The 27,746-nt window shown below is 44.9% G+C and overlaps 1 protein-coding gene across 1 annotated transcript in view; it reads left to right on the top strand.

The window, feature by feature from the left end:
* SELENOF (selenoprotein F) overlaps positions 1 to 27,746 on the top strand; it is a 111,569-nt gene that overhangs the window by 55,104 nt on the left and 28,719 nt on the right. Inside the window, exon 3 of the mRNA XM_063939958.1 lies at positions 24,321 to 24,384. Within this exon, the coding sequence (XP_063796028.1) occupies positions 24,321 to 24,384 (64 nt within the window). The remainder of the gene's footprint in view (positions 1 to 24,320; positions 24,385 to 27,746) is intronic.

Raw genomic sequence — 27,746 nt, 5'->3', positions numbered from 1 at the left:
ATCAGGATTTAAGGGCCAAGTGTAGTTTCGTAATGTCTAAGGCATCCTCTTAAACTTAGGCAACAGACAGTTTTCACTTTGCTTAAATGTCTGTGATATGCCAGAAATGTTTTGCTGTCGCTAATTAATTTGTATCGGGAAGTTACAAGTGAAGTACAGTACAGCTTCCCAGCTAGTGATGAACTGCATTTCCCAATCTACTCTCAGACATGACATGATGGGAGCAGTAACTGAACGACTGTAGTAACTTTATGCCTCGAGTCTCCTCTGTGCAGTACAAATATAGATTGGTTACTGTAGCTGGAATAATTCCTTCTGCTGTTATTGTAGAGTTCCCAACTGCTGGGTGTTATAGAAAGCGATAAATAGATTTTATGTAGAGAATGGTAGTGTTGTAAAGCTGGATTTAGCAGGGTACCATTAATAAGATTGGAGCAATGATCACATACTCTGTCAGATGCTGTCATCTTCTCTCCAGCTGCTGATTGGGACTGGCAGTCTTATTAGGCTCATACATGCATTAGCAGCCAGTTAGGACTATAGCAGTCTCTAGTTTCGGGAATGATTTTCCTGTTTGCTGATTCTGCTTTGATTCATAATAATCTCTGTTCATTCTTCCTTGAACATGAATTCATCTGAATTTATTTTGTACCTGGCACATATGTTGGTGACTGATCGCTTTCCTTAAACTCACTTTTACATAAGCTCTTAATTGCCACCAATGAAGGGAAAAAATGCATAACGTAAACAGAAGAAAGTCTGTAAAGGAACCAGGGGGGCAGATTTATTTACCCGCTGGGCTTACTGCACGGCTACAGCTCTGCCTGGAGCTCACCATCTGAAAAGGAAAATGTGTTCAATACACTCTCTGGGGCTTACCGTGCAGGGTCACCCATAGATACCAAACACTTAACCCAGAATCCAGGGGTTAACAGATGCCCATGCAGTTACATAGTAACATAGTAATTGAGGTTGAATAGAGGCAAAATGCCCATCGAGTTCAACCTGTATTCTGTATTAAGTTGAGTTGATTATAGTGTACCTGCTGAAGTAATGTTTTATGACTAGTTAACTATAAATCATGTTACACGCGGATTATCAACATCATTATTTTAAATGTTATAACCTTGGATATCATTTTCAATCAGATATTTATCCAATCCTTGTCTGAACTTTTTTTAAGTTCACTTTTTCTTTTTCTTTTCTCTGACGTCCTAGTGGATGCTGGGGACTCCGTAAGGACCATGGGGAATAGACGGCTCCGCAGGAGACTGGGCACATCTAAAGAAAGATTTAGGTCTATCTGGTGTGCACTGGCTCCTCCCCCTATGACCCTCCTCCAAGCCTCAGTTAGATTTCTGTGCCCGGCTGAGCTGGATGCACACTAGGGGCTCTCCTGAGCTCCTAGGAAGAAAGTGTTTGTTAGGTTTTTTTATTTTCAGTGAGACCTGCTGGCAACAGGCTCACTGCATCGAGGGACTAAGGGGAGAAGAAGCGAACCTACCTAAGTGGTGGTAGCTTGGGCTTCTTAGGCTACTGGACACCATTAGCTCCAGAGGGATCGAACACAGGACCCGACCTCGTCGTCCGTTCCCGGAGCCGCGCCGCCGTCCCCCTTACAGAGCCAGAAGCAAGAAGGTGGTCCGGAAAATCGGCGGCTGAAGACTTCTGTCTTCTCCAAGGTAGCGCACAGCACTGCAGCTGTGCGCCATTGCTCCTCATGCACACCACACACTGCGGTCACTGATGGGTGCAGGGCGTTGGGGGGGGGCGCCCTGAGCAGCAATACTGACACCTTGGCTGGCAAACTGGCACCATATATAGCCCCAGAGGCTATATAGGTGCTTTTTAACCCCTGCCAGAATCCATAAAAATGCGGGAGAAAGTCCGCGAAAAAGGGGCGGAGCTATCTCCTTCAGCACACTGGCGCCATTTTTCCCTCACAGCTCCGTTGGAGGGAAGCTCCCTGGCTCTCCCCTGCAGTCAATACTACAGAAAGGGTTAAAAAGAGAGGGGGGGGCACAATTTAGGCGCAGTATACAATATATATAGGCAGCTATAAGGGAAAACACTCTTATATGTGAAATCCCTGTGATATATAGCGCCCTGGTGTGTGCTGACATACTCTCCCTCTGTCTCCCCAAAGGGCTTTGTGGGGTCCTGTCCTCTGTCAGAGCATTCCCTGTGTGTGTGTGCTGTGTGTCGGTACGGCTGTGTCGACATGTATGAGGAGGATAATGATGTGGAGGCGGAGCGAATGCCTGTAAATGTGATGTCACCCCCTGCGGGATCGACACCGGTGTGGTTGGACTTATGGAAGGATTACGTGAAAGTGTCAACTCCTTACACAAAAGGTCGACGACACAGAACAGCCGGCTACTCAGCTTGTGCCTGTTCCAGCGTCTCAAATGTCATGGGGGGCTCTAAAAACGCCCGCTACCTCAGACAGATGTCGACACGGATACCGACTCCAGTGTCGACGACGATGAGACTAGTGTACCCTCCAAATAGGTCCACCCGTTACATGATTGAGGCAATGAAAAATGTATTACGCATTTATGATAATACCCCAGGTACCACATAAAAGGGTATTATGTTTGGTGAGAGAAAACTACCAGTAGTTTTTCCTGCATCTGAGAAATTAAATGAGGTGTGTGAGGAAGCGTGGTCTTCCCCCGGTAAGAAATTGATAATTTCTAAACGGTAATTGACAGCGTACCCTTTCCTGCCAGAGGATAGGTCACGTTGGGAAACACCCCATAGGGTAGATACAGCGCTTACACGCTTATCAGAAAAGGTGGCACTACCGTCTCCGGATACGGCCGCCCTGAAGGAACCTGCTGATAAAAAGCAGGGGGTTACCCTGAAAGATATAGTCACACACTCGGGCATTATATTGCGACCAGCCATTGCTTCGGCATGGATGTGCAGTGCTCCCGCTGCGTGGTCAGATTCCCTGTCGAAAAATTACTATGGATAGGGACAATATTTTGCTGACAATAGAGCATATAAAAGACGTGGTCTTATACATGCGTGATGCACAGAGGGATATTTGCCGGCTGGCATCAAAAATAAGCGCTAGGTCCATTGCCGCCAGACGGGGGTTATGGACTCGTCAATGGTCAGGCGATGCCGACTCGAATCGGCACATGGAAGTTTTGCCCTATAAGGGGGTAAAACTGTTTGGGGATGGTCTTTCAGACCTCGTTTCCACAGCTACTGCTGGGAAATCGACTTTTTTGCCACAGGCTACCCCACAACAAAAGAAAGCACCGTATCATCAAGTACAGTCCTTTCGGCCCCAGAAAAGCAAGATGGCTAGAGGCTCATCCTTTCTGCCGAGAGGCAAAGGTAGAGGAAAAAGCTGCAGCACACAGCTAGTTCCCAAGAGCAGAAGTCCTCCCTGCGTCCGGTAAGTCCCCAGCATGACGCTGGGGCTGCTCAGGCGGACCCGGGTACGGTGGGGGCCCGTCTCAGAAATTTCAGCGCCCAGTGTGCTCTCTCACATGGATCCCTGGGTCCTTCAAGTAGTATCTCAGGGGTACAGGCTGGAGTTCGAGACGTTCTTCCCCCCGCCGTTTCCTAAAATCTGCCTTACCGGCACCTCCCTCTGCCAGGGAGGCGGTGTTGGTGGCTATTCAACACTATAATCACAACAAGTGATTGTCAAGGTGCCCCTCCTTCAGCAAGGAAGGGGTTACTATTCCACAATGGTTGTGGTACCGAAACAGAATGGTTCGGTGAGACCCATCTTAAAATTAAAATACTTTGAACTTTTATATCAGAAGATTCAAGTTCAAGATGGAATCGCTCAGGGCGGTTATTACGAGCCTGGACGAGGGGGATTACAGAGTCTCCCTGGACATCAAGGATGCGTACCTGCATGTCCCCATTTACCCTCCTCACCAGGAGTACCTCAGATGTGTGGTACAGGACTGTCACTATCAGTTCCAGACGCTGCCGTTGGAGTTGTCCACGGCACCGAAGGTCTTTACCAAGGTAATGGCCGAAATGATGATACTCCTTCGCAAGAAGAAAGTTTTTATTATCCCGTACTTGGACGATCTCCTGATAAAGGCGAGGTCCAAAGAACAGTTGGTAGTGGGGGTAGCACTCTCTCGGGAAGTGCTACAACAGCACGACTGGATTATCAATATTCCAAAATCACAGCTGGTCCCGACGACACGTCTTCTGTTCCTGGGAATGATTCTGGACACAGACCAGAAAAGAGTGTTTCTTCCAGTGGAAGCACACGAGTCCTGGAAAAAATGGTAGCTTCGTACGAAGCATAATTCCATTCGGAAGGTTCCACGTAAGGACGTTCCAGTGGGACCTGTGGGACAAATGGTCCGGGTCCCATCTACAGATACAACAGCGGATAACCCTGTCGGCAAGAAACAGGTTGTCGATGCTGTGGTGGCTGCAGAGGGCTCATCTACTAGAGGGCCGCAGATTCGGAATACAGGACTGGGTCCTGGTGACCACGGAGGCCAGCCTTCGGGGCTGGGGTGCAGTCACACAGGGAAGAAATTTCCAAGGAGATTTCGCTTCACATAAATATTCTGGAGCTAAGGGCCATTTACAATGCCCTATGCCAAGCAAGGCCCCTGCTTCAGAACCAGCCGGTACTGATCCAATCAGACAATATCACGGCGGTCGCCCATGTAAACAGACAGGGCGGCACAAGAAGCAGGATGGCGATGGCAGAAGCCACAAGGATTCTCCGATGGGCGACCTACACCCGGGAGAATGGGGACTTCTTCCAGAAGTTTTCCAAATGCGGGTAAACCGTTGGGAATGACCACGGGTGGACATGATGGCGTCCCGCCTCAACAAAAAGTTGAAAAGATATTGCGCCAGGTCAAGGGACCCTCAGGCGATCGCTGTGGACGCTCTAGTGACACCGTGGGTATTCCAGTCGGTTTATGTGTTTCCTCCTCTACCTCTCATACCCAAGGTACTGAGAATAATAAGAATGCGAGGAGTGCAAACCATACTCGTGGTTCCGGATTGGCCAAGAAGAGCTTGGTACCCGGAACTTCAAGAGATGCTGGCAGAGGACCCTTGGCCTCTGCCACTCAGACAAGACCTGCTGCAGCAGGGACCCTGTCTGTTCCAAGACTTACCGCGGCTGCGTTTGACGGCATGGCGGTTGAACACCGGATCCTAAAGGAAAAGGGTATTCCGGAGGAAGTCATCCCTACCCTGATCAAAGCCAGGAAGGATGTCACCGCAAGACATTATTACCGCATTTGGCGGAAATATGTTGCTTGGTGTGAGGCCATGAAGGCCCCGAAGGAGGAATTTCAACTGGGTCGATTCCTACACTTCCTGCAAGCAGGGGTGACGTTGGGCCTCAAATTGGGGTCCATCAAGGTCCAGATTTCGGCTCTGTCGATTTTCTTCCAGAAAGAACTGGCTCCGCTGCCTGAAGTTCAGACTTTTGTCAAAGGAGTTCTGCATATTCAGCCTCTTTTTGTGCCCCCAGTGGCACCTTGGGATCTCAATGTGGTTTTGGCATTCCTGAAATCACACTGGTTCGAACCACTTAAGACTGTGGAATTAAAATATCTCACGTGGAAAGTGGTCGTACTGTTGGCCCTGGCTTCGGCCAGGCGGGTTTCAGAATTGGCGGCTTTGTCTTGAAAAAGCCCTTATCTGATTTTCCAGATAGGGCAGAATTGAAGACTCGTCCTCAGTTTCTCCCGAAGGTGGTCTCAGCTTTTCACTTGAACCAACCTTTTATGGTGCCTGCGGCTACTAGGGACTTGGAGGATTCCAAGTTGCTGGACGTAGTCAGGGCCCTGAAAATTTATGTTTCCAGGACGGCTGGAGTCAGAAAAATTGACTCGCTGTTTATCCTGTATGCACCCAACAAGCTGGGTGCTCCTGCTTCTAAGCAGTCTATTGCGCGCTGGATTTGTAGCACTATTCAGCTGGCGCATTCTGCGGTAGGATTACCGCAGCCTAAATCAATAAAAGCCCATTCCACAAGGAAGGTGGGCTCATCTTGGGCGGCTGCCCGAGGGGTCTCGGCTTTACAACTTTGCCGAGCAGCTACTTGGTCAGGGGCAAACACGTTTGCTAAATTCTACAAATTTGATTCCCTGGCTGAGGAGGACCTGGAGTTCTCTCATTCGGTGCTGCAGAGTCATCCGCACTCTCCCGCCCGTTTGGGAGCTTTGGTATAATCCCCATGGTCCTTACGGAGTCCCCAGCATCCACTAGGACGTCAGAGAAAATAAGATTTTACTCACCGGTAAATCTATTTCTCGTAGTCCGTAGTGGATGCTGGGCGCCCATCCCAAGTGCGGATTGTCTGCAATACTTGTACATAGTTATTGTTACAAAAATCGGGTTTTGTTGTGAGCCATCTCTTCAGAGGCTCCAATTGTTATCATACTGTTAACCGGGGTTCCTATCACGTGTTATATGGTGTGATTGGTGTGGCTGGTATGAGTCTTACCCGGGATTCAAAAATCCTTCCTTATTGTGTCAGCTCTTCCGGGCACAGTTCCTAATTGAGGCTTGGAGGAGGGTCATAGGGGGAGGAGCCAGTGCACACCAGATAGACCTAAATCTTTCTTTAGATGTGCCCAGTCTCCTGCGGAGCCGTCTATTCCCCATGGTCCTTACGGAGTCCCCAGCATCCACTACGGACTACGAGAAATAGATTTACCGGTGAGTAAAATCTTATTTTTTTTATGCTTGCAACCTAAAAATGCCAAATACCAATGAGGTTTTAATAAAGTTAGAGGACTAAAGTTTGAATAAAACAGTACGTAGGCTGAGACTTTGACAATTGGTAGAAAGAGTGGGAAGACAATAGATGATGCAGTGGAGTAGGTGTTCAAGAAGATAATGTGGAGGGACTAATACATTTATTGCTGCTGTCGCACCAGGCCACTCTTCTCAACGCGCCAGGTCCTGGTCAGCATACAGATGTGTCCCCATACACCTAGGGGTAAATTTACTAAGATGGGAATTCAATTTAAGATGGGATGTTGCCCATAGCAACCAATTAGATGCTATGTCTCATTTATCTAGCACCTTCTAGAAGATAATACTTGGAATCTGGTTGCTATGGACAACATCCCATCTTAAATAGAACTCCTATTTTAGTAAATTTACCCCCTAGCGTCTGTGCACTAGGCGCCTCGCACCACATGGAGTATTAAGGCTAGGTGTATGGGGACACATCGGTATATTACCTATGAGCATTTTGTGGAAAAATATAAGATTGTGAATACATTTACTAAGCCCACTGGCACTTTTGGTCTGCCAGAATTATAAAAAAAACAACAACTGGAAGCCCAATTGTCTCCCTTGAACAGGTGAAACTCCGATAATTAGAATATTGTGCAAAAGTTCATTTATTTCAGTAATTCAACTTAAAAGGTGAAACTAATATATTATATAGACTCATTACATGCAAAGTGATAAACAGTATTTCAAGCCTTTATTTGTTATAATTTTGATGATTGTGGCTTACAGGTTAAGAAAACCCCAAATCTCAGAAAATTTGAATATTATATAAAATCAATAAAAAAAGGATTTTAAATACAGAAATGACTTGGCACCTGCCCACACTGCCAAAAGTACCAAAACCTGGTTCAATGACCGTGGGGTTGCTGTGCTGGATTGGCCAGCAAACTCGCCTGACCTGAACCCCATAGAGCATCTATGGGGCATTGCCAAGAGAAAGATGAGAGACAGGAGACCGAACAATGCAGAAGAGCTGAAGGCCGCTATTGAAGCATCCTGGTCTTCCATAATACCTCAGCAGTGCCACAGGCTGATAGAATCCATGCCACGCTGCATTGAGGCAGTAATTCATGCAAAAGGGGCCAAACCAATTACTGAGTACATATGCATGATTATACTTTTCAGAGGGCCAACACTTCTGTATTTAAAATCCTTTTCTCTGACGTCCTAGTGGATGCTGGGAACTCCGTAAGGACCATGGGGAATAGCGGCTCCGCAGGAGACTGGGCACAAAAGTAAAAGCTTTAGGACTACCTGGTGTGCACTGGCTCCTCCCCCTATGACCCTCCTCCAAGCCTCAGTTAGATTTTTGTGCCCGGCCGAGAAGGGTGCACACTAGGGGCTCTCCTGAGCTTCTTAGTGAAAAGTTTAGTTTTAGGTTTTTATTTTCAGTGAGACCTGCTGGCAACAGGCTCACTGCACCGAGGGACTAAGGGGAGAAGAAGCGAACTCACCTGCGTGCAGAGTGGATTGGGCTTCTTAGGCTACTGGACACCATTAGCTCCAGAGGGACCGAACACAGGCCCAGCCTCGGAGCTCGGTCCCGGAGCCGCGCCGCCGGCCCCCTTACAGAGCCAGAAGCAAGAAAAGGTCCGGAAAAATCGGCGGCAGAAGACATCAGTCTTCAACAAGGTAGCGCACAGCACTGCAGCTGTGCGCCATTGTTACTCAGCACACTTCACACTCCGGTCACTGAGGGTGCAGGGCGCTAGGGGGGGGCGCCCTGAGCAGCAATGTAAAACACCTTGGCTGGCATAAATACACCACATATAACTCCCAGGGCTATATGGGTGTATTTTAACCCCTGCCAGAACTCCCCTAAAAAGCGGGAGAAAAGGCCGCCGAGAAGGGGGCGGAGCCTATCTCCTCAGCACACGGGCGCCATTTTCCATCACAGCTCCGCTGGAAGGACGTCTCCCTGACTCTCCCCTGCAGTCCTGCACTACAGAAAAGGGTAAAAAAGAGAGGGGGGCACTAATTTGGCGCAGTAGTTTATACTAACAGCAGCTATAAAGGGAAAAACACATTTTATAGTGGTATTCCTGTATATATATAGCGCTCTGGTGTGTGCTGGCATACTCTCCCTCTGTCTCCCCAAAGGGCTAGTGGGGTCCTGTCCTCTATCAGAGCATTCCATGTGTGTGTGCGGTGTGTCGGTACAATTGTGTCGACATGTTTGAGGAGGAAAATGAGATGGAGGCGGAGCAATTGCCTATTATACAGTTGTCACCCCCTGGGGAGTCGACACCTGAGTGGATGAGCTTGTGGAAGGAATTGCGTGACAGTGTCAGCTCCTTACGACAGACAGTTGACGACATGAGACAGCCGGCTACTCAGCTTGTGCCTGTCCAGGGGTCTCAAACGCCATCAGGGGCTTTAAAACGCCCGTTACCTCAAATGGCAGACACGGATACTGACTCCAGTGTCGATGATGAGGATACAAACGTGACTTCCACTAGGGCCACACGTTACATGATTGAAGCAATGAAAAATGTATTGCATATATCTGATAATACAAGTACCACTAAAAAGGGTATTATGTTTGGTGAGAAAAAACTGCCTGTAGTTTTTCCTGTATCCGAGGAATTAAATGAAGTGTGTGATGAGGCGTGGGTTTCCCCCGATAAAAAACTGATAATTCCTAAAAGGTTATTGGCATCGTTCCCTTTCCCGCCAGAGGATAGGGCACGTTGGGAAACACCCCCTAGGGTGGATAAAGCGCTCACACGCTTGTCTAAACAGGTAGCACTACCCTCTCCTGATACGGCCGCCCTAAAGGAACCTGCCGATAGAAAGCTGGAGAATATCCTAAAATGTATATACTCTCACACGGCTGTTATACTGCGACCAGCAATCGCCTCAGCTTGGATGTGCAGTGCGGGCCTGGCGTGGTCGGATTCTCTGACTAAAAATATTGATACCCTAGATAGGGACAGTATATTATTGACTATAGAGCATTTGAAGGATGCATTTCTATATATGCGTGATGCACAGAGGGATGTTTGCCGACTGGCATCAAGAGTTAGCGCGCTGTCCATTTCTGCAAGAAGAGGTTTATGGACGCTGCAGTGGTCAGGTGATGCGGATTCTAAAAGGCACATGGAAGTATTGCCTTATAAGGGGGAGGAGTTATTTGGGGTAGGTCTATCAGACCTGGTAGCCACGGCAACGGCTGGAAAATCCACATTTTTACCCCAAGTAGCTTCTCAACCTAAGAAGACGCCATATTATCAGGCGCAGTCCTTTCGGCCCCATAAGGGCAAGCGGGCAAAAGGCGCCTCATTTCTGCCCCGTGGCAGAGGGAGAGGAAAAAGGCTGCAACAAACAGCCAGTTCCCAGGAACAAAAGCCCTCTCCCGCCTCCGCAAAGTCCTCAGCATGACGCTGGGGCTTTACTAGCGGACTCAGGCACGGTGGGGGCCCGTCTCCAGAAGTTCAGTGCGCAGTGGGCCCACTCGCAAGTGGACCCCTGGATCCTTCAGGTGGTATCCCAGGGGTACAAATTGGAATTCGAGACGTCTCCCCCTCGCCGTTTTCTAAAGTCTGCTTTACCGACGTCTCCCTCAGACAGGGAAGCAGTATTGGAAGCCATTCACAAGCTGTATTCCCAGCAGGTGATAAGCAAGGTACCCCTCCTACAACAGGGAAAGGGGTACTATTCCACGCTATTTGTGGTACCGAAGCCGGACGGCTCGGTGAGACCAATTTTAAACCTAAAATCCTTGAACACTTACATACAAAGGTTCAAATTCAAGATGGAGTCACTCAGAGCAGTGATTGCAAACCTGGAAGTAGGGGACTATATGGTGTCTCTGGACATAAAAGATGCTTACCTACATGTCCCAATTTACCCTTCTCACCAAGGGTACCTCAGGTTTGTGGTACAGAACTGTCACTATCAGTTTCAGACGCTGCCGTTTGGATTGTCCACGGCACCCCGGGTCTTTACCAAGGTAATGGCCGAAATGATGATACTCCTTCGAAGGAAGGGAGTTTTAGTTATCCCTTACTTGGACGATCTCCTGATAAGGGCAAGATCCAGGGAACAGTTGGAAGTCGGAGTAGCACTATCTCAGATAGTGCTGCGCCAGCACGGTTGGATTCTCAATATTCCAAAATCGCAGCTGATCCCGACGACACGACTTCTATTCCTAGGGATGATCCTGGACACAGTCCAGCAAAAGGTGTTTCTCCCGGAGGAGAAAGCCAGGGAGTTATCCGAACTAGTCAGAAATCTCCTAAAACCAGGCCAAGTCTCAGTGCATCAATGCACAAGGGTCCTGGGAAAGATGGTGGCTTCTTACGAAGCAATCCCATTCGGCAGATTCCACGCAAGAACCTTCCAGTGTGATCTGCTAGACAAATGGTCCGGGTCGCATCTTCAGATGCATCAGCGGATAATCTTGGCACCAAGGACAAGGGTGTCTCTCCTGTGGTGGTTGCAGAGTGCTCATCTTCTAGAGGGCCGCAGATTCGGCATTCAGGACTGGGTCCTGGTGACAACGGATGCCAGCCTGAGAGGCTGGGGAGCAGTCACACAGGGAAGAAATTTCCAGGGCTTGTGGTCAAGCCTGGAGACATCACTTCACATAAATATCCTGGAGCTAAGGGCCATCTACAATGCTCTAAGCCTAGCAAGACCTCTGCTTCAAGGTCAGCCGGTGCTGATCCAGTCGGACAACATCACGGCAGTCGCCCACGTAAACAGACAGGGCGGCACAAGAAGCAGGAGGGCAATGACAGAAGTTGCAAGGATTCTTCGCTGGGCGGAAAATCATGTGATAGCACTGTCAGCAGTGTTCATTCCGGGAGTGGACAACTGGGAAGCAGACTTCCTCAGCAGACACGACCTCCACCCGGGGGAGTGGGGACTTCACCCAAAGTCTTCCACATGATTGTGAACCGTTGGGAAAAACCAAAGGTGGACATGATGGCGTCCCGCCTCAACAAAAAACTAGACAGATATTGCGCCAGGTCAAGGGACCCTCAGGCAATAGCTGTGGACGCTCTGGTAACACCGTGGGTGTACCAGTCAGTGTATGTGTTCCCTCCTCTGCCTCTCATACCCAAGGTACTGAGAATCATAAGAAGGAGAGGAGTAAGGACTATACTCGTGGCTCCGGATTGGCCAAGAAGGACTTGGTACCCGGAACTTCAAGAGATGCTCACGGAGGACCCGTGGCCTCTACCTCTAAGAAAGGACCTGCTCCAGCAGGGACCCTGTCTGTTCCAAGACTTACCGCGGCTGCGTTTGACGGCATGGCGGTTGAACGCCGGATCCTGAAGGAAAAAGGCATTTCGGATGAAGTCATCCCTGCCCTGATCAAAGCCAGGAAGGATGTAACCGTACAACATTATCACCGTATTTGGCGTAAATATGTTGCGTGGTGCGAGGCCAGGAAGGCCCCTACAGAGGAATTTCAACTGGGTCGTTTCCTGCATTTCCTGCAAACAGGACTGTCTATGGGCCTAAAATTAGGGTCCATTAAGGTTCAAATTTCGGCCCTGTCGATTTTCTTCCAGAAAGAACTGGCTTCAGTTCCTGAAGTTCAGACGTTTGTCAAGGGAGTACTGCATATACAGCCTCCTTTTGTGCCTCCAGTGGCACCTTGGGATCTCAATGTAGTTTTGGGGTTCCTAAAATCACATTGGTTTGAACCACTCTCCACTGTGGACTTAAAATATCTCACATGGAAAGTGGTAATGCTGTTAGCCCTGGCTTCAGCCAGGCGTGTCTCAGAATTGGCGGCTTTATCCTATAAAAGCCCTTACCTAATTTTTCATACGGACAGGGCAGAATTGAGGACTCGTCCTCAATTTCTCCCTAAGGTGGTTTCAGCGTTTCACTTGAACCAGCCTATTGTGGTACCTGCGGCTACTAGGGACTTGGAGGACTCCAAGTTGCTGGACGTAGTCAGGGCCCTGAAAATATATGTTTCCAGGACGGCTGGAGTCAGAAAATCTGACTCGCTGTTTATCCTGTATGCACCCAACAAGCTGGGTGCTCCTGCTTCTAAGCAGACTATTGCTCGTTGGATTTGTAGTACAATTCAGCTTGCACATTCTGTGGCAGGCCTGCCACAGCCAAAATCTGTAAAAGCCCATTCCACAAGGAAGGTGGGCTCATCTTGGGCGGCTGCCCGAGGGGTCTCGGCTTTACAACTTTGCCGAGCAGCTACTTGGTCAGGGGCAAACACGTTTGCTAAATTCTACAAATTTGATACCCTGGCTGAGGAGGACCTGGAGTTCTCTCATTCGGTGCTGCAGAGTCATCCGCACTCTCCCGCCCGTTTGGGAGCTTTGGTATAATCCCCATGGTCCTTACGGAGTTCCCAGCATCCACTAGGACGTCAGAGAAAATAAGAATTTACTTACCGATAATTCTATTTCTCGTAGTCCGTAGTGGATGCTGGGCGCCCATCCCAAGTGCGGATTGTCTGCAATACTTGTACATAGTTATTGTTACAAAAATCGGGTTATTATTGTTGTGAGCCATCTTTTCAGAGGCTCCTCTGTTATCATGCTGTTAACTGGGTTCAGATCACAGGTTGTACGGTGTGATTGGTGTGGCTGGTATGAGTCTTACCCGGGATTCAAAATCCTTCCTTATTGTGTACGCTCGTCCGGGCACAGTATCCTAACTGAGGCTTGGAGGAGGGTCATAGGGGGAGGAGCCAGTGCACACCAGGTAGTCCTAAAGCTTTTACTTTTGTGCCCAGTCTCCTGCGGAGCCGCTATTCCCCATGGTCCTTACGGAGTACCCAGCATCCACTACGGACTACGAGAAATAGAATTATCGGTAAGTAAATTCTTATTTTTTTATTGATTTTATGTAATATTCTAATTTTCTGAGATTTTGGATTTGGGGTTTTCTTAAGCTGTAAACCACAATCATCTTTTGCATGAACTTTTGCATGATATTCTAATTTTCTGAGTTTCACCTGTATGTGTCAGGCGATTTACCATACTATACTTGTATGGAAATTGTATTGCTCTGTATAAAACTGTAAAAAAAAAAAAAAAATATATATATATATATATATATATATATTTGTGTGTGTGTGTGTATGTATGTATGTATGTATATATATATATATATATATATATATATATATATATATATATATATATATATAAGAAAAAAAGTTTCCCAAAGGAGCTTGTAGTAGTACTCTGGTATATAACAGTATAGATAGTATCCTTATTTGTTATTCTTAAAAAATAATTTATTTCCTTTAAAAATACAATACATAAAATTGTTCGATTACATTCAATGATACTTTATACATGAGATGATTGAAAACAATGTTCCATTCTAATCATATAGCAGTGACTCTTCAGTTGAAGAACGCAATTGTTGGGGTTTTTGAGACAACAATTGCGTTCTTCAACTGAAGAGTCACTGCTATATGATTAGAATAGAACATTGTTTTCAATCATCTTATGTATAAAGTATCATTGAATGTAATCGAACAATTTTATGTATTGTATTTTTAAAGGAAATAAATTATTTTTTAAGAATAACAAATAAGGATACTATCTATACTGTTATATACCAGAGTACTACTACAAGCTCCTTTGGGAAACCTTTTTCCTTTTATCTCTGTACTGTACCCCACCTAACGGGGTAATCCCGAGGTTGTAGCTCATCCACATAGCGCGTTGACTAGGTCTAAACCCTATATATATATATATATATATATATATATATATATATATATATATATATAGTAAATTAAAGAAGGCTGCGGCACTCGAGGTCTTGTCAAAAAGTTAGTTATAATTGAAACATCAAAATCAATACATCGACGTTTCGGGGATTTTAACCCCTTTTTCAAGATGTGTAGAAGCGTGTGTGAAAAAGTGTAAAAGACTCACCTTAAATAGAAAAGAACACCACCAACCCAGAGGAAGTGCTGCCGCTCCGGGACCCGCCGTGGATGCCGGACCGCACAGGGAGATGACGCGTCAGTGCGTCAGAAGGACGTCGCATAGACAGGTTGCTAGGCGACATCGGAAAAACAATAAACACCCGACCAAAAGCCGCTGTGAAAGAAAAATCAGAGACGTGATACTATCACAGAGAACCACCAGGGTGCAGGCATGCAAAAAAAAGGGACACAAATGGATACTCCAGGCTATATAATAAAAATAGAACATTTGAGCCCAGAGGTTAAATGTAATAGGTCACCCTGTGTAAGAGGTAATAAGTAACGATAGAACGAGTCAGCACTCATCATGGGACATATATCAGTGTGACAGGGATAAGGTACATCACTATAATTCTAACATACAGGCGATATTATCCCTATATTATAGGTATATAACATGCTAATAATATTGATGTTCACTTAATGCACATTATAAATGTCCATTAGCCAAAAGTACTCCACACGATTCTCTCATTCAAGCCCGTAGGATGCATGGTGCCCAACTTAAAGATCCAAGTTGATTCCTTCTTTAGAAGCAGGCCCTCTCTGTCACCTCCCCGTAACGATTTAGGAACCTCGTCTATGATGATGTGTTTAAGCCCAGACAGGGTATGTTGAGCTTCAAAGAAATGTCTGGCTACAGGCTGATCTGAGGCTTTTCCAGACAATGCAGCCTTAATTGCGGACCGGTGAAGGGCCATTCGTTCTCTTAGGGTCCTGATTGTTTTACCCACGTAGCAAAGGCCACATGGGCAAATGATCAAATAAATAATAAAAGTGGAAGTACAGGTCACTGTGTGTCGAATGTAGATTTTTCTGTTGGTTAATGGCAACGTGAACACTGAACCTGTCAGCATGTGGGTGCAAGTGGTGCAACCCAAGCACCGATAGCAACCAGGTTTTTTTGAAATGAATGTATCACCCTTAGGGACATCTGTGGATTTGGGAAACTTGGAAATGTTGGTGTGTACAAGCAAGTCCCGTAAGTTGCGTCCCCTTCTGTAGCTCATCATGGGAGTTTTATGTTTGAATGGTAGTTGTGAATCAGTGGACACTATGGGCCACAAGGCCCTATTGGCTCGATTCAATACAGAGCTTGAGGTGTCGTAAACTGTGATCCACGGTATTCTCTTCTCTAGTGTTCTCTCCTTCGGTTGCATCAAACCACTTCGGGGCATTTTCAGCACCTCTTTCTTGGTGGCTTCCAAGGAAGTGCAGTCATAGCCTCTTGCTATGAATTTTTGTATTAGCCTATCCAACTCGTTCTCCAAACTCTCTGGTTGGTTATGAATGCGAGCTATTCTGATCATCTGTGACCTAGGCAATCCTTGCTTCAAGGGCCTAGGATGATGGCTGTTAGCTTGAAGAAGGGTATTTTTGTCCGTCGGTTTGTGATAGGCACTGGTGTATAATGTGCCATCTTGTATGGTAACCAGAACATCAAGATAGTTGATGGACGTGGCCGATATCTGGTGGGTGATCCTTATGGGAGATGGTCTTGCGTTAATAGAAGACAGCAACTTCTCCAGCAGAGCCTTGCTTCCTGTCCATATGATGAACAAGTCATCAATATACCTGGTAAAAAGTGCTATATGGGCTGACAGCTCCTCATCTTGGAAAAACATCTTGACCTCCTCCTTCAGCATGTAGACGTTGGCGTATGACGGAGCCACATTACTTCCCATCGCACAGCCGGTTCTCTGTTGGTAGAACCGGCCGTCGAAAAGGAAGTAGTTCCTGGTAAGGGTTAATTCTAGTAATGTCATGTAGAGATCAAGGTTGACGTCAGACATTTTTTCTTCAACCAGAAAAGTTCTCATGGCTGCCAGCCCATCAGTATGCGGAATACTGGTATACAGGCTGCAGATGTCTACTGTACACAAAAGTGCCCCGGCTGGAACTGAGCCAAATGTTTCCAAAGCCTGTAAAAAATAAGTGGTATCCTTGAGGCAAGTCGGTTGTTTAAGTACCAGAGGTTGTACTATGGTGTCAAGAAATTGTGAGATGGGTTGATACAGCGACTGTCGCGCCGAAATGATGGGGCGTCCAGGCGGTGCAGTTGTACTTTTATGAATCTTTGGCACCGTATATAAGATGGGCACTACCGGATGCTGTTGTGTCAAAGCTTTGCGTAGTTTATCCGAGATGTGCTCCTGTGCTAATGCTGTGGCAAGGATGTTGTCTAATTCATGCTTGAAGGTCCCAGTGGGGTCTGCAGTCAACTCACTGTACGTCTTAGAATCTGCTAACTGTGTTAGGATTTCGGACCTATAGTATGCAAGGTCCAAGATCACTACCCCCCCCCGCCCTTATCTGCTGGGCGGATGACAATGTCGGTGTAAGAACCGAGGTTCTTAAGTGCCACTTGTTCCTGTTTGGACAAATTGTAATGATGTTGTTTGACTGCTTTAGAATATTTGTCCATTGATTCATCCATTAAGCGAATAAATGACTTAATGGAAGGATTGGCCGAAGGGGGATCAAACAGGGAGTGGCTCCGTTTGTTGATGAATGGTTGTAAAGTGGAAGTTGAGGGTGAGTTCTGTGATGGTTGCTGAGCAAAATATTCTTGACGCCGGAGTTTCCTGGCAAATTGGAACAGGTCTATTTTCCAAGTCAAATCATCATGTACATTGGTAGGGACAAACGTTAGACCGTAATTGAGAACTTTCAACTCTATTGGAGAAAACGTGCGCTTGGAAAGATTAAAGACTAAGTCTTGTTTTTTACAGCACGATCTCTTGAGTCTCGTATTTTGGCCGCCCCGACGGGTGGCCGTCCTTTTGTTCTTGAAGACTGGGGTGTGGCCTGGTCTAAAGGGACCGTTTGTACCTCCGTTGAACCATCCGAATCCGCCACTGCGAATTCACTATCACTGTTGGACGAGGCTGCTGTCCTTGACGTATTCTCCCTCCGGCGACGCCATCCTTGTCTGGACCTGGGCTGTGTCTTTTGGAACCCACTGGGTCCTCCTCCCATAAGCCAATGATACACTCTGTTATTTTCATAATCGTCCTGTACGATATTGTGTTTATTCTTCTTAAACTTTATTAAGTCCCTTCGGTAGCTGTCGCACTGTATACGCAATTTGGACATCCAATCTCGAGCCTCGTCTTGCTGTAGTGTCTGTAGATGGTCGACTTCAAACGTTGCTATTTTCTCTTTGACCACTTTCAGCTCTCTACCCGCCTCCTCGATTACGAGTAGCATTAAGTCAAGGCTGCACTTGTTGGTGATTCCCACCCATTTTTTGCAAAACTCAGGGTTATATCTCCCTATGGTGGGTGCATTTTTTACTCTAAAACCCCGAGGAATCATGCATTCCCTGTGATAATCTGACAGGGATATGCCGTGCAGGAGAAAGTCAATTTCTCTACGTTTGAGTTTGTACAGTTGCTGGTATAGGTCATCAGGGCCAAATGCTTGTTCCGTTGATGATAATTGTTCCTTGAACCGGAGTCTGTCGGCATCTTCGTCAGTAAAGCTATATAAATCCCCTTTACTGATGTTAAGATGTTTATAACCTCTGACATCATCCATGTTCGCAGGTGGACTACTGAACTTTTAGCCTGCAATCCTGCTGTAATCTGTGATGGTGAAGTTCTGTGCAAAAACCAGCAATGCAGTGTTCCGTGCTATATGCTGTGGCAAGGAGTTGTGTCCTTAGCAGTGTATAGGACCCGTGTTCACCCCCAGGTATACACCCAAGGGCCAAGTGTTGCTGTGAAGCGTGTGTCACTGCGCTGCTGCTGGGTAGTAGCTCCTTCGTCTTGAAAGGATGAACAATATTGCAAGTAAATGCACCGCATCTGCCAGAGCACCGAATAATTTTTCAGCATTTACTTGCAATATTGTTCATCCTTTCAAGACGAAGGAGCTACTACCCAGCAGCAGCGCAGTGACACACGCTTCACAGCAACACTTGGCCCTTGGGTGTATACCTGGGGGTGAACACGGGTCCTATACACTGCTAAGGACACAACTCCTTGCCACAGCATATAGCACGGAACACTGCATTGCTGGTTTTTGCACAGAACTTCACCATCACAGATTACAGCAGGATTGCAGGCTAAAAGTTCAGTAGTCCACCTGCGAACATGGATGATGTCAGAGGTTATAAACATCTTAACATCAGTAAAGGGGATTTATATAGCTTTACTGACGAAGATGCCGACAGACTCCGGTTCAAGGAACAATTATCATCAACGGAACAAGCATTTGGCCCTGATGACCTATACCAGCAACTGTACAAACTCAAACGTAGAGAAATTGACTTTCTCCTGCACGGCATATCCCTGTCAGATTATCACAGGGAATGCATGATTCCTCGGGGTTTTAGAGTAAAAAATGCACCCACCATAGGGAGATATAACCCCGAGTTTTGCAAAAAATGGGTGGGAATCACCAACAAGTGCAGCCTTGACTTAATGCTACTCGTAATCGAGGAGGCGGGTAGAGAGCTGAAAGTGGTCAAAGAGAAAATAGCAACGTTTGAAGTCGACCATCTACAGACACTACAGCAAGACGAGGCTCGAGATTGGATGTCCAAATTGCGTATACAGTGCGACAGCTACCGAAGGGACTTAATAAAGTTTAAGAAGAATAAACACAATATCGTACAGGACGATTATGAAAATAACAGAGTGTATCATTGGCTTATGGGAGGAGGACCCAGTGGGTTCCAAAAGACACAGCCCAGGTCCAGACAAGGATGGCGTCGCCGGAGGGAGAATACGTCAAGGACAGCAGCCTCGTCCAACAGTGATAGTGAATTCGCAGTGGCGGATTCGGATGGTTCAACGGAGGTACAAACGGTCCCTTTAGACCAGGCCACACCCCAGTCTTCAAGAACAAAAGGACGGCCACCCATCGGGGCGGCCAAAATACGAGACTCAAGAGATCGTGCTGTAAAAAACAAGACTTAGTCTTTAATCTTTCCAAGCGCACGTTTTCTCCAATAGAGTTGAAAGTTCTCAATTACGGTCTAACGTTTGTCCCTACCAATGTACATGATGATTTGACTTGGAAAATAGACCTGTTCCAATTTGCCAGGAAACTCCGGCGTCAAGAATATTTTGCTCAGCAACCATCACAGAACTCACCCTCAACTTCCACTTTACAACCATTCATCAACAAACGGAGCCACTCCCTGTTTGATCCCCCTTCGGCCAATCCTTCCATTAAGTCATTTATTCGCTTAATGGATGAATCAATGGACAAATATTCTAAAGCAGTCAAACAACATCATTACAATTTGTCCAAACATCAACAAGTGGCACTTAAGAACCTCGGTTCTTACACCGACATTGTCATCCGCCCAGCAGATAAGGGCGGGGGGGTAGTGATCTTGGACCTTGCATACTATAGGTCCGAAATCCTAACACAGTTAGCAGATTCTAAGACGTACAGTGAGTTGACTGCAGACCCCACTGGGACCTTCAAGCATGAATTAGACAACATCCTTGCCACAGCATTAGCACAGGAGCACATCTCGGATAAACTACGCAAAGCTTTGACACAACAGCATCCGGTAGTGCCCATCTTATATACGGTGCCAAAGATTCATAAAAGTACAACTGCACCGCCTGGACGCCCCATCATTTCGGCGCGACAGTCGCTGTATCAACCCATCTCACAATTTCTTGACACCATAGTACAACCTCTGGTACTTAAACAACCGACTTGCCTCAAGGATACCACTTCTTTTTTACATGCTTTGGAAACATTTGGCTCAGTTCCAGCCGGGGCACTTTTGTGTACAGTAGACATCTGCAGCCTGTATACCAGTATTCCGCATACTGATGGGCTGGCAGCCATGAGAACTTTTCTGGTTGAAGAAAAAATGTCTGACGTCAACCTTGATCTCTACATGACATTACTAGAATTAACCCTTACCAGGAACTACTTCCTTTTCGACGGCCGGTTCTACCAACAGAGAACCGGCTGTGCGATGGGAAGTAATGTGGCTCCGTCATACGCCAACGTCTACATGCTGAAGGAGGAGGTCAAGATGTTTTTCCAAGATGAGGAGCTGTCAGCCTATATAGCACTTTTTACCAGGTATATTGATGACTTGTTCATCATATGGACAGGAAGCAAGGCTCTGCTGGAGAAGTTGCTGTCTTCTATTAACGCAAGACCATCTCCCATAAGGATCACCCACCAGATATCGGCCACGTCCATCAACTATCTTGATGTTCTGGTTACCATACAAGATGGCACATTATACACCAGTGCCTATCACAAACCGACGGACAAAAATACCCTTCTTCAAGCTAACAGCCATCATCCTAGGCCCTTGAAGCAAGGATTGCCTAGGTCACAGATGATCAGAATAGCTCGCATTCATAACCAACCAGAGAGTTTGGAGAACGAGTTGGATAGGCTAATACAAAAATTCATAGCAAGAGGCTATGACTGCACTTCCTTGGAAGCCACCAAGAAAGAGGTGCTGAAAATGCCCCGAAGTGGTTTGATGCAACCGAAGGAGAGAACACTAGAGAAGAGAATACAGTGGATCACAGTTTACGACACCTCAAGCTCTGTATTGAATCGAGCCAATAGGGCCTTGTGGCCCATAGTGTCCACTGATTCACAACTACCATTCAAACATAAAACTCCCATGATGAGCTACAGAAGGGGACGCAACTTACGGGACTTGCTTGTACACACCGACATTTCCAAGTTTCCCAAATCCACAGATGTCCCTAAGGGTGATACATTCATTTAAAAAAAACCTGGTTGCTATCGGTGCTTGGGTTGCACCACTTGCACCCACATGCTGACAGGTTCAGTGTTCACGTTGCCATTAACCAACAGAAAAATCTACATTCGACACACAGTGACCTGTACTTCCACTTTTATTATTTATTTGATCATTTGCCCATGTGGCCTTTGCTACGTGGGTAAAACAATCAGGACCCTAAGAGAACGAATGGCCCTTCACCGGTCCGCAATTAAGGCTGCATTGTCTGGAAAAGCCTCAGATCAGCCTGTAGCCAGACATTTCTTTGAAGCTCAACATACCCTGTCTGGGCTTAAACACATCATCATAGACGAGGTTCCTAAATCGTTACGGGGAGGTGACAGAGAGGGCCTGCTTCTAAAGAAGGAATCAACTTGGATCTTTAAGTTGGGCACCATGCATCCTACGGGCTTGAATGAGAGAATCGTGTGGAGTACTTTTGGCTAATGGACATTTATAATGTGCATTAAGTGAACATCAATATTATTAGCATGTTATATACCTATAATATAGGGATAATATCGCCTGTATGTTAGAATTATAGTGATGTACCTTATCCCTGTCACACTGATATATGTCCCATGATGAGTGCTGACTCGTTCTATCGTTACTTATTACCTCTTACACAGGGTGACCTATTACATTTAACCTCTGGGCTCAAATGTTCTATTTTTATTATATAGCCTGGAGTATCCATTTGTGTCCCTTTTTTTTGCATGCCTGCTCCCTGGTGGTTCTCTGTGATAGTATCACGTCTCTGATTTTTCTTTCACAGCGGCTTTTGGTCGGGTGTTTATTGTTTTTCCGATGTCGCCTAGCAACCTGTCTATGCGACGTCCTTCTGACGCACTGACGCGTCATCTCCCTGTGCGGTCCGGCATCCACGGCGGGTCCCGGAGCGGCAGCACTTCCTCTGGGTTGGTGGTGTTCTTTTCTATTTAAGGTGAGTCTTTTACACTTTTTCACACACGCTTCTACACATCTTGAAAAAGGGGTTAAAATCCCCGAAACGTCGATGTATTGATTTTGATGTTTCAATTATAACTAACTTTTTGACAAGACCTCGAGTGCCGCAGCCTTCATTAATTTACTATTGATTCCGTTACTGGAGGCACCGGGGCAGATCTTATATTACAAACAGAGTGCCGGGCTGAATTTCAATAAATATATATATATATATATATATATATATATATATATATATACAGAAGAAAGAGGGACGGCGGCACTCAGAGTCTTTCACTTCCAGGTATATTAAAGCAAAAGGTGCATTTATTCGTCAACGTTTCGGGGGACGAACCCCCTTCCTCAGGACACTGCAAACAGTTTGCAGTGTCCTGAGGAAGGGGGTTCATCCCCCGAAACGTTGACGAATAAATGCACCTTTTGCTTTAATATACCTGGAAGTGAAAGACTCTGAGTGCCGCCGTCCCTCTTTCTTCTGTATATTGGGGTTGCCATACCCCTAGGAGGGCACCAGAGCAATACCCCCATGGGGACAACGGAGTGCCGGGCTGTCACCATGTACTATATATATATATATATATATATATATATATATATATATACACATACATATATATATATATATATATATATATATATATATATATATATATATATATATATATATATATATATATATATATACACATACATATATATACACATACATATATATATATACACATACATATATATACACATACATATATATACACATACATATATATACAGGTTGAGTATCCCATATCCAAATATTCCGAAATACGGAATATTCCGAAATACTGACTTTTTTGAGTGAGATTGAAATAGTGAAACCTTTGTTTTCTTATGGCTCAATGTACACAAACTTTGTTTAATACACAAAGTTATTAAAAATATTGTATTAAATGACCTTCAGGCTGTGTGTATAAGGTGTATATGAAACATAAATGAATTGTGTGAATGTACACACACTTTGTTTAATGCACAAAGTTATAAAAAATATTGGCTAAAATGACCTTCAGGCTGTGTGTATAAGGTGTATATGAAACATAAATGTATTCTGTTCTTATACTTGGGTCCCATCACCATGATATCTCATTATGGGATGCAATTATTCCAAAATACGGAAAAATCCCATATCCAAAATTCTTCCGGTCCCAAGCATTTTGGATAAGGGAGACTCAACCTATATAATAAATACACATTTCTTTTTGCTGAAATGGGGGTACTTAGCTCAACACTGTGCTGGTGTAAGAGGACAGTTGGTACTCAGTTCCTGAATAATTGCAATACTTGTTTAGGTATTCAACATGGCTTTTCAATGTTTATTACAAAGACACATAATAAGAATTTGTTTTAATGATTTATATATTTATGCTAATGGATTGTCTGAGTATTTTTGATGCTTCATGCCTGTATTTCTGGGGCTTAAATGCCTCATTTTTGATGCTACAGTTGTATTTATTAGTGTCTAGTGCAGTGGTTTCAAAACTTTTTTGACTCGCGGCGCCCTAGAGTATCAGAATATTTTTGACGGCACCCCATGGCCAAAAATTTCTTATTGAGAAACTTAGAAAGAAATATTAAATTAAGTAGATTGTGTTTATATGTCATCCCTAGGCTCAATTGTGTAGTGAGGGACATTTGCTTCTGTTTGTCCACATATTTTATGACTGACAGCTACTAGCACTAGATTTGCCTATTATATTGACCATAAATAATTTGAATTGGTCCTGGACCACCAATCCAAGGCACCCCTACAAGTGTCCCGAGGCACCCCAGGGAGCCACAGCACACAGTTTGGGAACCACTGGTCTAGTATCATCATGAGTTTTGGTGCTTTAAATTGCAGTTTTGTTTGCAGAATTAACATCGTTCTGTATCACTTTGTAGATGTATGCTGGAGCTATTCTAGAGGTCTGTGGATGAAAGTTGGGGAGGTTCCCACAAGTCCAAGGTAAGTTTAAAAAAAAATGAATGTACTTGTAGACTCCACTCTGTTTCCAACCACGCTTCTGGCGGATTCCAGTATTGGGTAGTAAATATTTGCTTGATAAGGTACATTAGGATTTAGTATCCTCGGCAGTTGAAGCTAAACTTAATATTTTACAGAAATGCCAATATGTAGTATCTCTAGAAGTCATATTTTAGTCTGCCTGTTGCCTGGCAGCAAAAGGGGATTATTAAGATGTAGAATTTATCAGGGAACAAGCTTGCCTAAATCTTATGCGTGAGCTTCCTGCATTTTCCCAGTAATAAAAGCCTGGCACGTCTTACTCTCTGTTCTCTGTCCTCCTACCCCCACCCTTGCTTGTCCTTATCAATTACTAAACCCTTAAATTGCAGGATTGGAGAAAACTATTATTTGTTGATTTCCATATTGTAAATCTTGAAGATGTGTAATCTTTTGCTGGAAATACTTGGCACGGTAGTCTCATGACTATTGCATCTGCTGACTCCCATTTGAATTTTTTTTCTCTGTTTTTCAAATTAAGCAGAAGGGGTGCCTCAGCTGTGCTTGTGTTTTTCAGACATTCACGTTCAAAGCCTTTCACAATGAAAACAGATAATCACATGTAACATTTTCACTAAGCTTTCAAATGTATATGTACAGCTTAAAACGAAAGCTACTTTCAATTGACAGAAAGATATCCAGGTGTTGCATTGTGGGTAATGAGAAAACAATTATTTCTTATTTTGTTTTATTCCACCCACTTTCACTTAGAAGAGTAGTACTGAAGGGGAAATACAGAGTGGTCAGTATTTATAAGTGGGGGTACAATTTTTATTTTATTTTTTTTGTACTTTTTCTAAACATTTTAGTGGCCTATGTATCAAGCTTTTTTAAATATATAAAATTATGGAGCAATTGAAGTGTCCACATAAATTTATGTTTTGTGACTATGTACTAATAGCATATAGTGCATGAGATGTCACAGAAATTTCCTGAGGAATGATAATTAGCACTACAGATCGCAGTACCCATTATCATCAATGGGGACTACGATCTGATCCCTATGTACTAAACCCTGAAAAGCTTTCATAGTTTGGTCGCGTTAGTTTACACTATCTTTAGCTTATTTAAACTGCTTTAAGCCTATGGAGGTATAGTAGTAGGAGAGAGATCTTTCGATCCCCCTTACGCATCCTCTGTTCAACGCTGGCCCAGATTCCGGAAACATGCGCAGTGTCAGATTCCCCCGGAGGAGTTTTTCACAAACATGACAAACTGTTCAAAAATGACAGGAAAGTAACTCGCGGTTATCGCTTCCGCTGTCCCTGCAGGTTTTCCTACGTACAGAGTGGGGGTATTTTCATTAAAAGGAAATATGTCCACAGCAAAATGGAGCATTAATAATCACGGCAGTTCCATGGATATTATTAATACATATACACCTTAGGAAGTTATATATGGTGATATTTTTATGTTTTGCTATAGCTGTATAATAAATAATAATTATTAAAGTGTACCCCAATACAAACTTTCTTGCTCTTTTGAATAAAGCATCTTGTGCTGATAGGAGTCCACTTGTTTTTACTTTTGTAGTTTACTTTACATTATACCTCATTTTTGTATTTGGGAATATACATCTAAAGTTATAGCTAGATTATTCTCTTTTTTTATTTATTTATTTTTTTCCTTTTTTTTTTTTTTTTTTTTAAACTAATAACTTTCTGTTCTTTTAATGAAAAATCCCTTAAAGTATAGACCAGAGGTTCTCTAACTCGGTCCTCGGGGGCCCACACAGTGCATGTTTTGCAGGTCTCCTCACAGAATCACAAGTGAAATAATTAGCTCCACCTGTGGACCTTTTAAAATGTGTCAGTGAGTAATTAATACACCTGTGCACCTGCTGGGTTACCTGCAAAACATGCACTGTGTGGGCTCCCGAGGACCGAGTTTGAGAACTTCTGGTATAGACCGTATGGGTGGTATTCAATTCTTTTCACCCCCTTCCACACCCATTCTGTTTCTGCTGATGGGCGTGGTATAATTATTATTTATTTTATTTATTAACAGTTTCTTATATAGCGCAGCAAATTCCGTTGCGCTTTACAATTGGAAATAACAATGATATAACAAACTGGGTGATAACAAACAGTCATAGAGGTAGGAAGGCCCTGCTCGCAAGCTTACAATCTATAGGGAAATAGGAAAAGTGCTATCTATTGCATAGTTGTCCGCCAGATTGCAAAGGTACTTGGTGGGCTGAATGATACGGTCATACAGCAATGATGAACCGGGTTTGAGAGGAAGGGAAAGTGAAGAATGAGAAGACATGTGAGGATATGTGTGGACTGTACAGAGTGGATGCAATTTGTTAGGAAGGTTTATGAAAGTTATGTGGGCGGTTCTGGAATTTGATATGCTTGCCTAAAGAGGTGAGTTTTCAGGGAACGCTTGAAGGTTTGGAGACTAGAGGAGAGTCTTATTGTGCGTGATAGGGCATTCCACAGAGTGGGTGCAGCCCGATGAAAGTCCTGTAATCGTGAGTGGGAGCGAGTAATGAGTGTGGATGAGAGACGCAGGTCTTGTGAAGAGCGAAGAGGCCGGGTTGGGAGATATTTTGAGAGAAGCGAAGTGATGTACGTTGGTGTAGTTTGGTTAATGGCCTTGTGTGTGAGTAAAAGTATTTTATATTGAATGCGGTAGAGTACAGGTAACCAATGGAGGGACTGACAGAGTGGATCTACAGACGATGAACGTCTAGCGAGGAAGATAAGCCTCGCCGCTGCATTCATAATGGATTGTAGTGGTGAGAGCCTCGTTTTGGGAAGACCAGTTAGGAGACTATTGCAATAATCAATGCAGGAGATAATGAGAGCGTGGATTAGAATTTTATCAGTGTCTTGTGTAAGGTATGGTCGTATTTTGGATATGTTTTTTAGATGCATGTAACATGATATTGAGACAGATTGAATGTGGGGAACAAAGGACAGATTGAATGTGGGGAACAAAGGACAGATCAGAGTTAAGGATGAAACCTAGGCAGCGAGCTTGTGGGGTAGGGTAGATTGTTGAGTTTTCAACAGTGATAGAGATATCAAGTTGGTACCTACTATTGGCCGGTGGAAATATAATTAACTCTGTCTTTGAAATATTAAGTTTGAGGTGGCGAGATGTCATCCAGGATATCATTTCAGCTTGCTACCCTGGGGGGTAGCGAGGCGCCTAAGCCTTTATGCAGCTAAACCTGATTACTATGGGCACGGATGGCAGTCGTTAGGTCGACATACATTGGGGCGACATAGTAAAAGGTCGACATTGTTTTTTCACATTTCTCTAACGTCCTAGTGGATGCTGGGAACTCCGTAAGG

Source organism: Pseudophryne corroboree, chromosome 9 (assembly GCF_028390025.1).
Source record: "Pseudophryne corroboree isolate aPseCor3 chromosome 9, aPseCor3.hap2, whole genome shotgun sequence".
Lineage (NCBI taxonomy): Eukaryota > Metazoa > Chordata > Amphibia > Anura > Myobatrachidae > Pseudophryne > Pseudophryne corroboree.
This window is presented reverse-complemented; position numbering and strand designations above follow the sequence as displayed.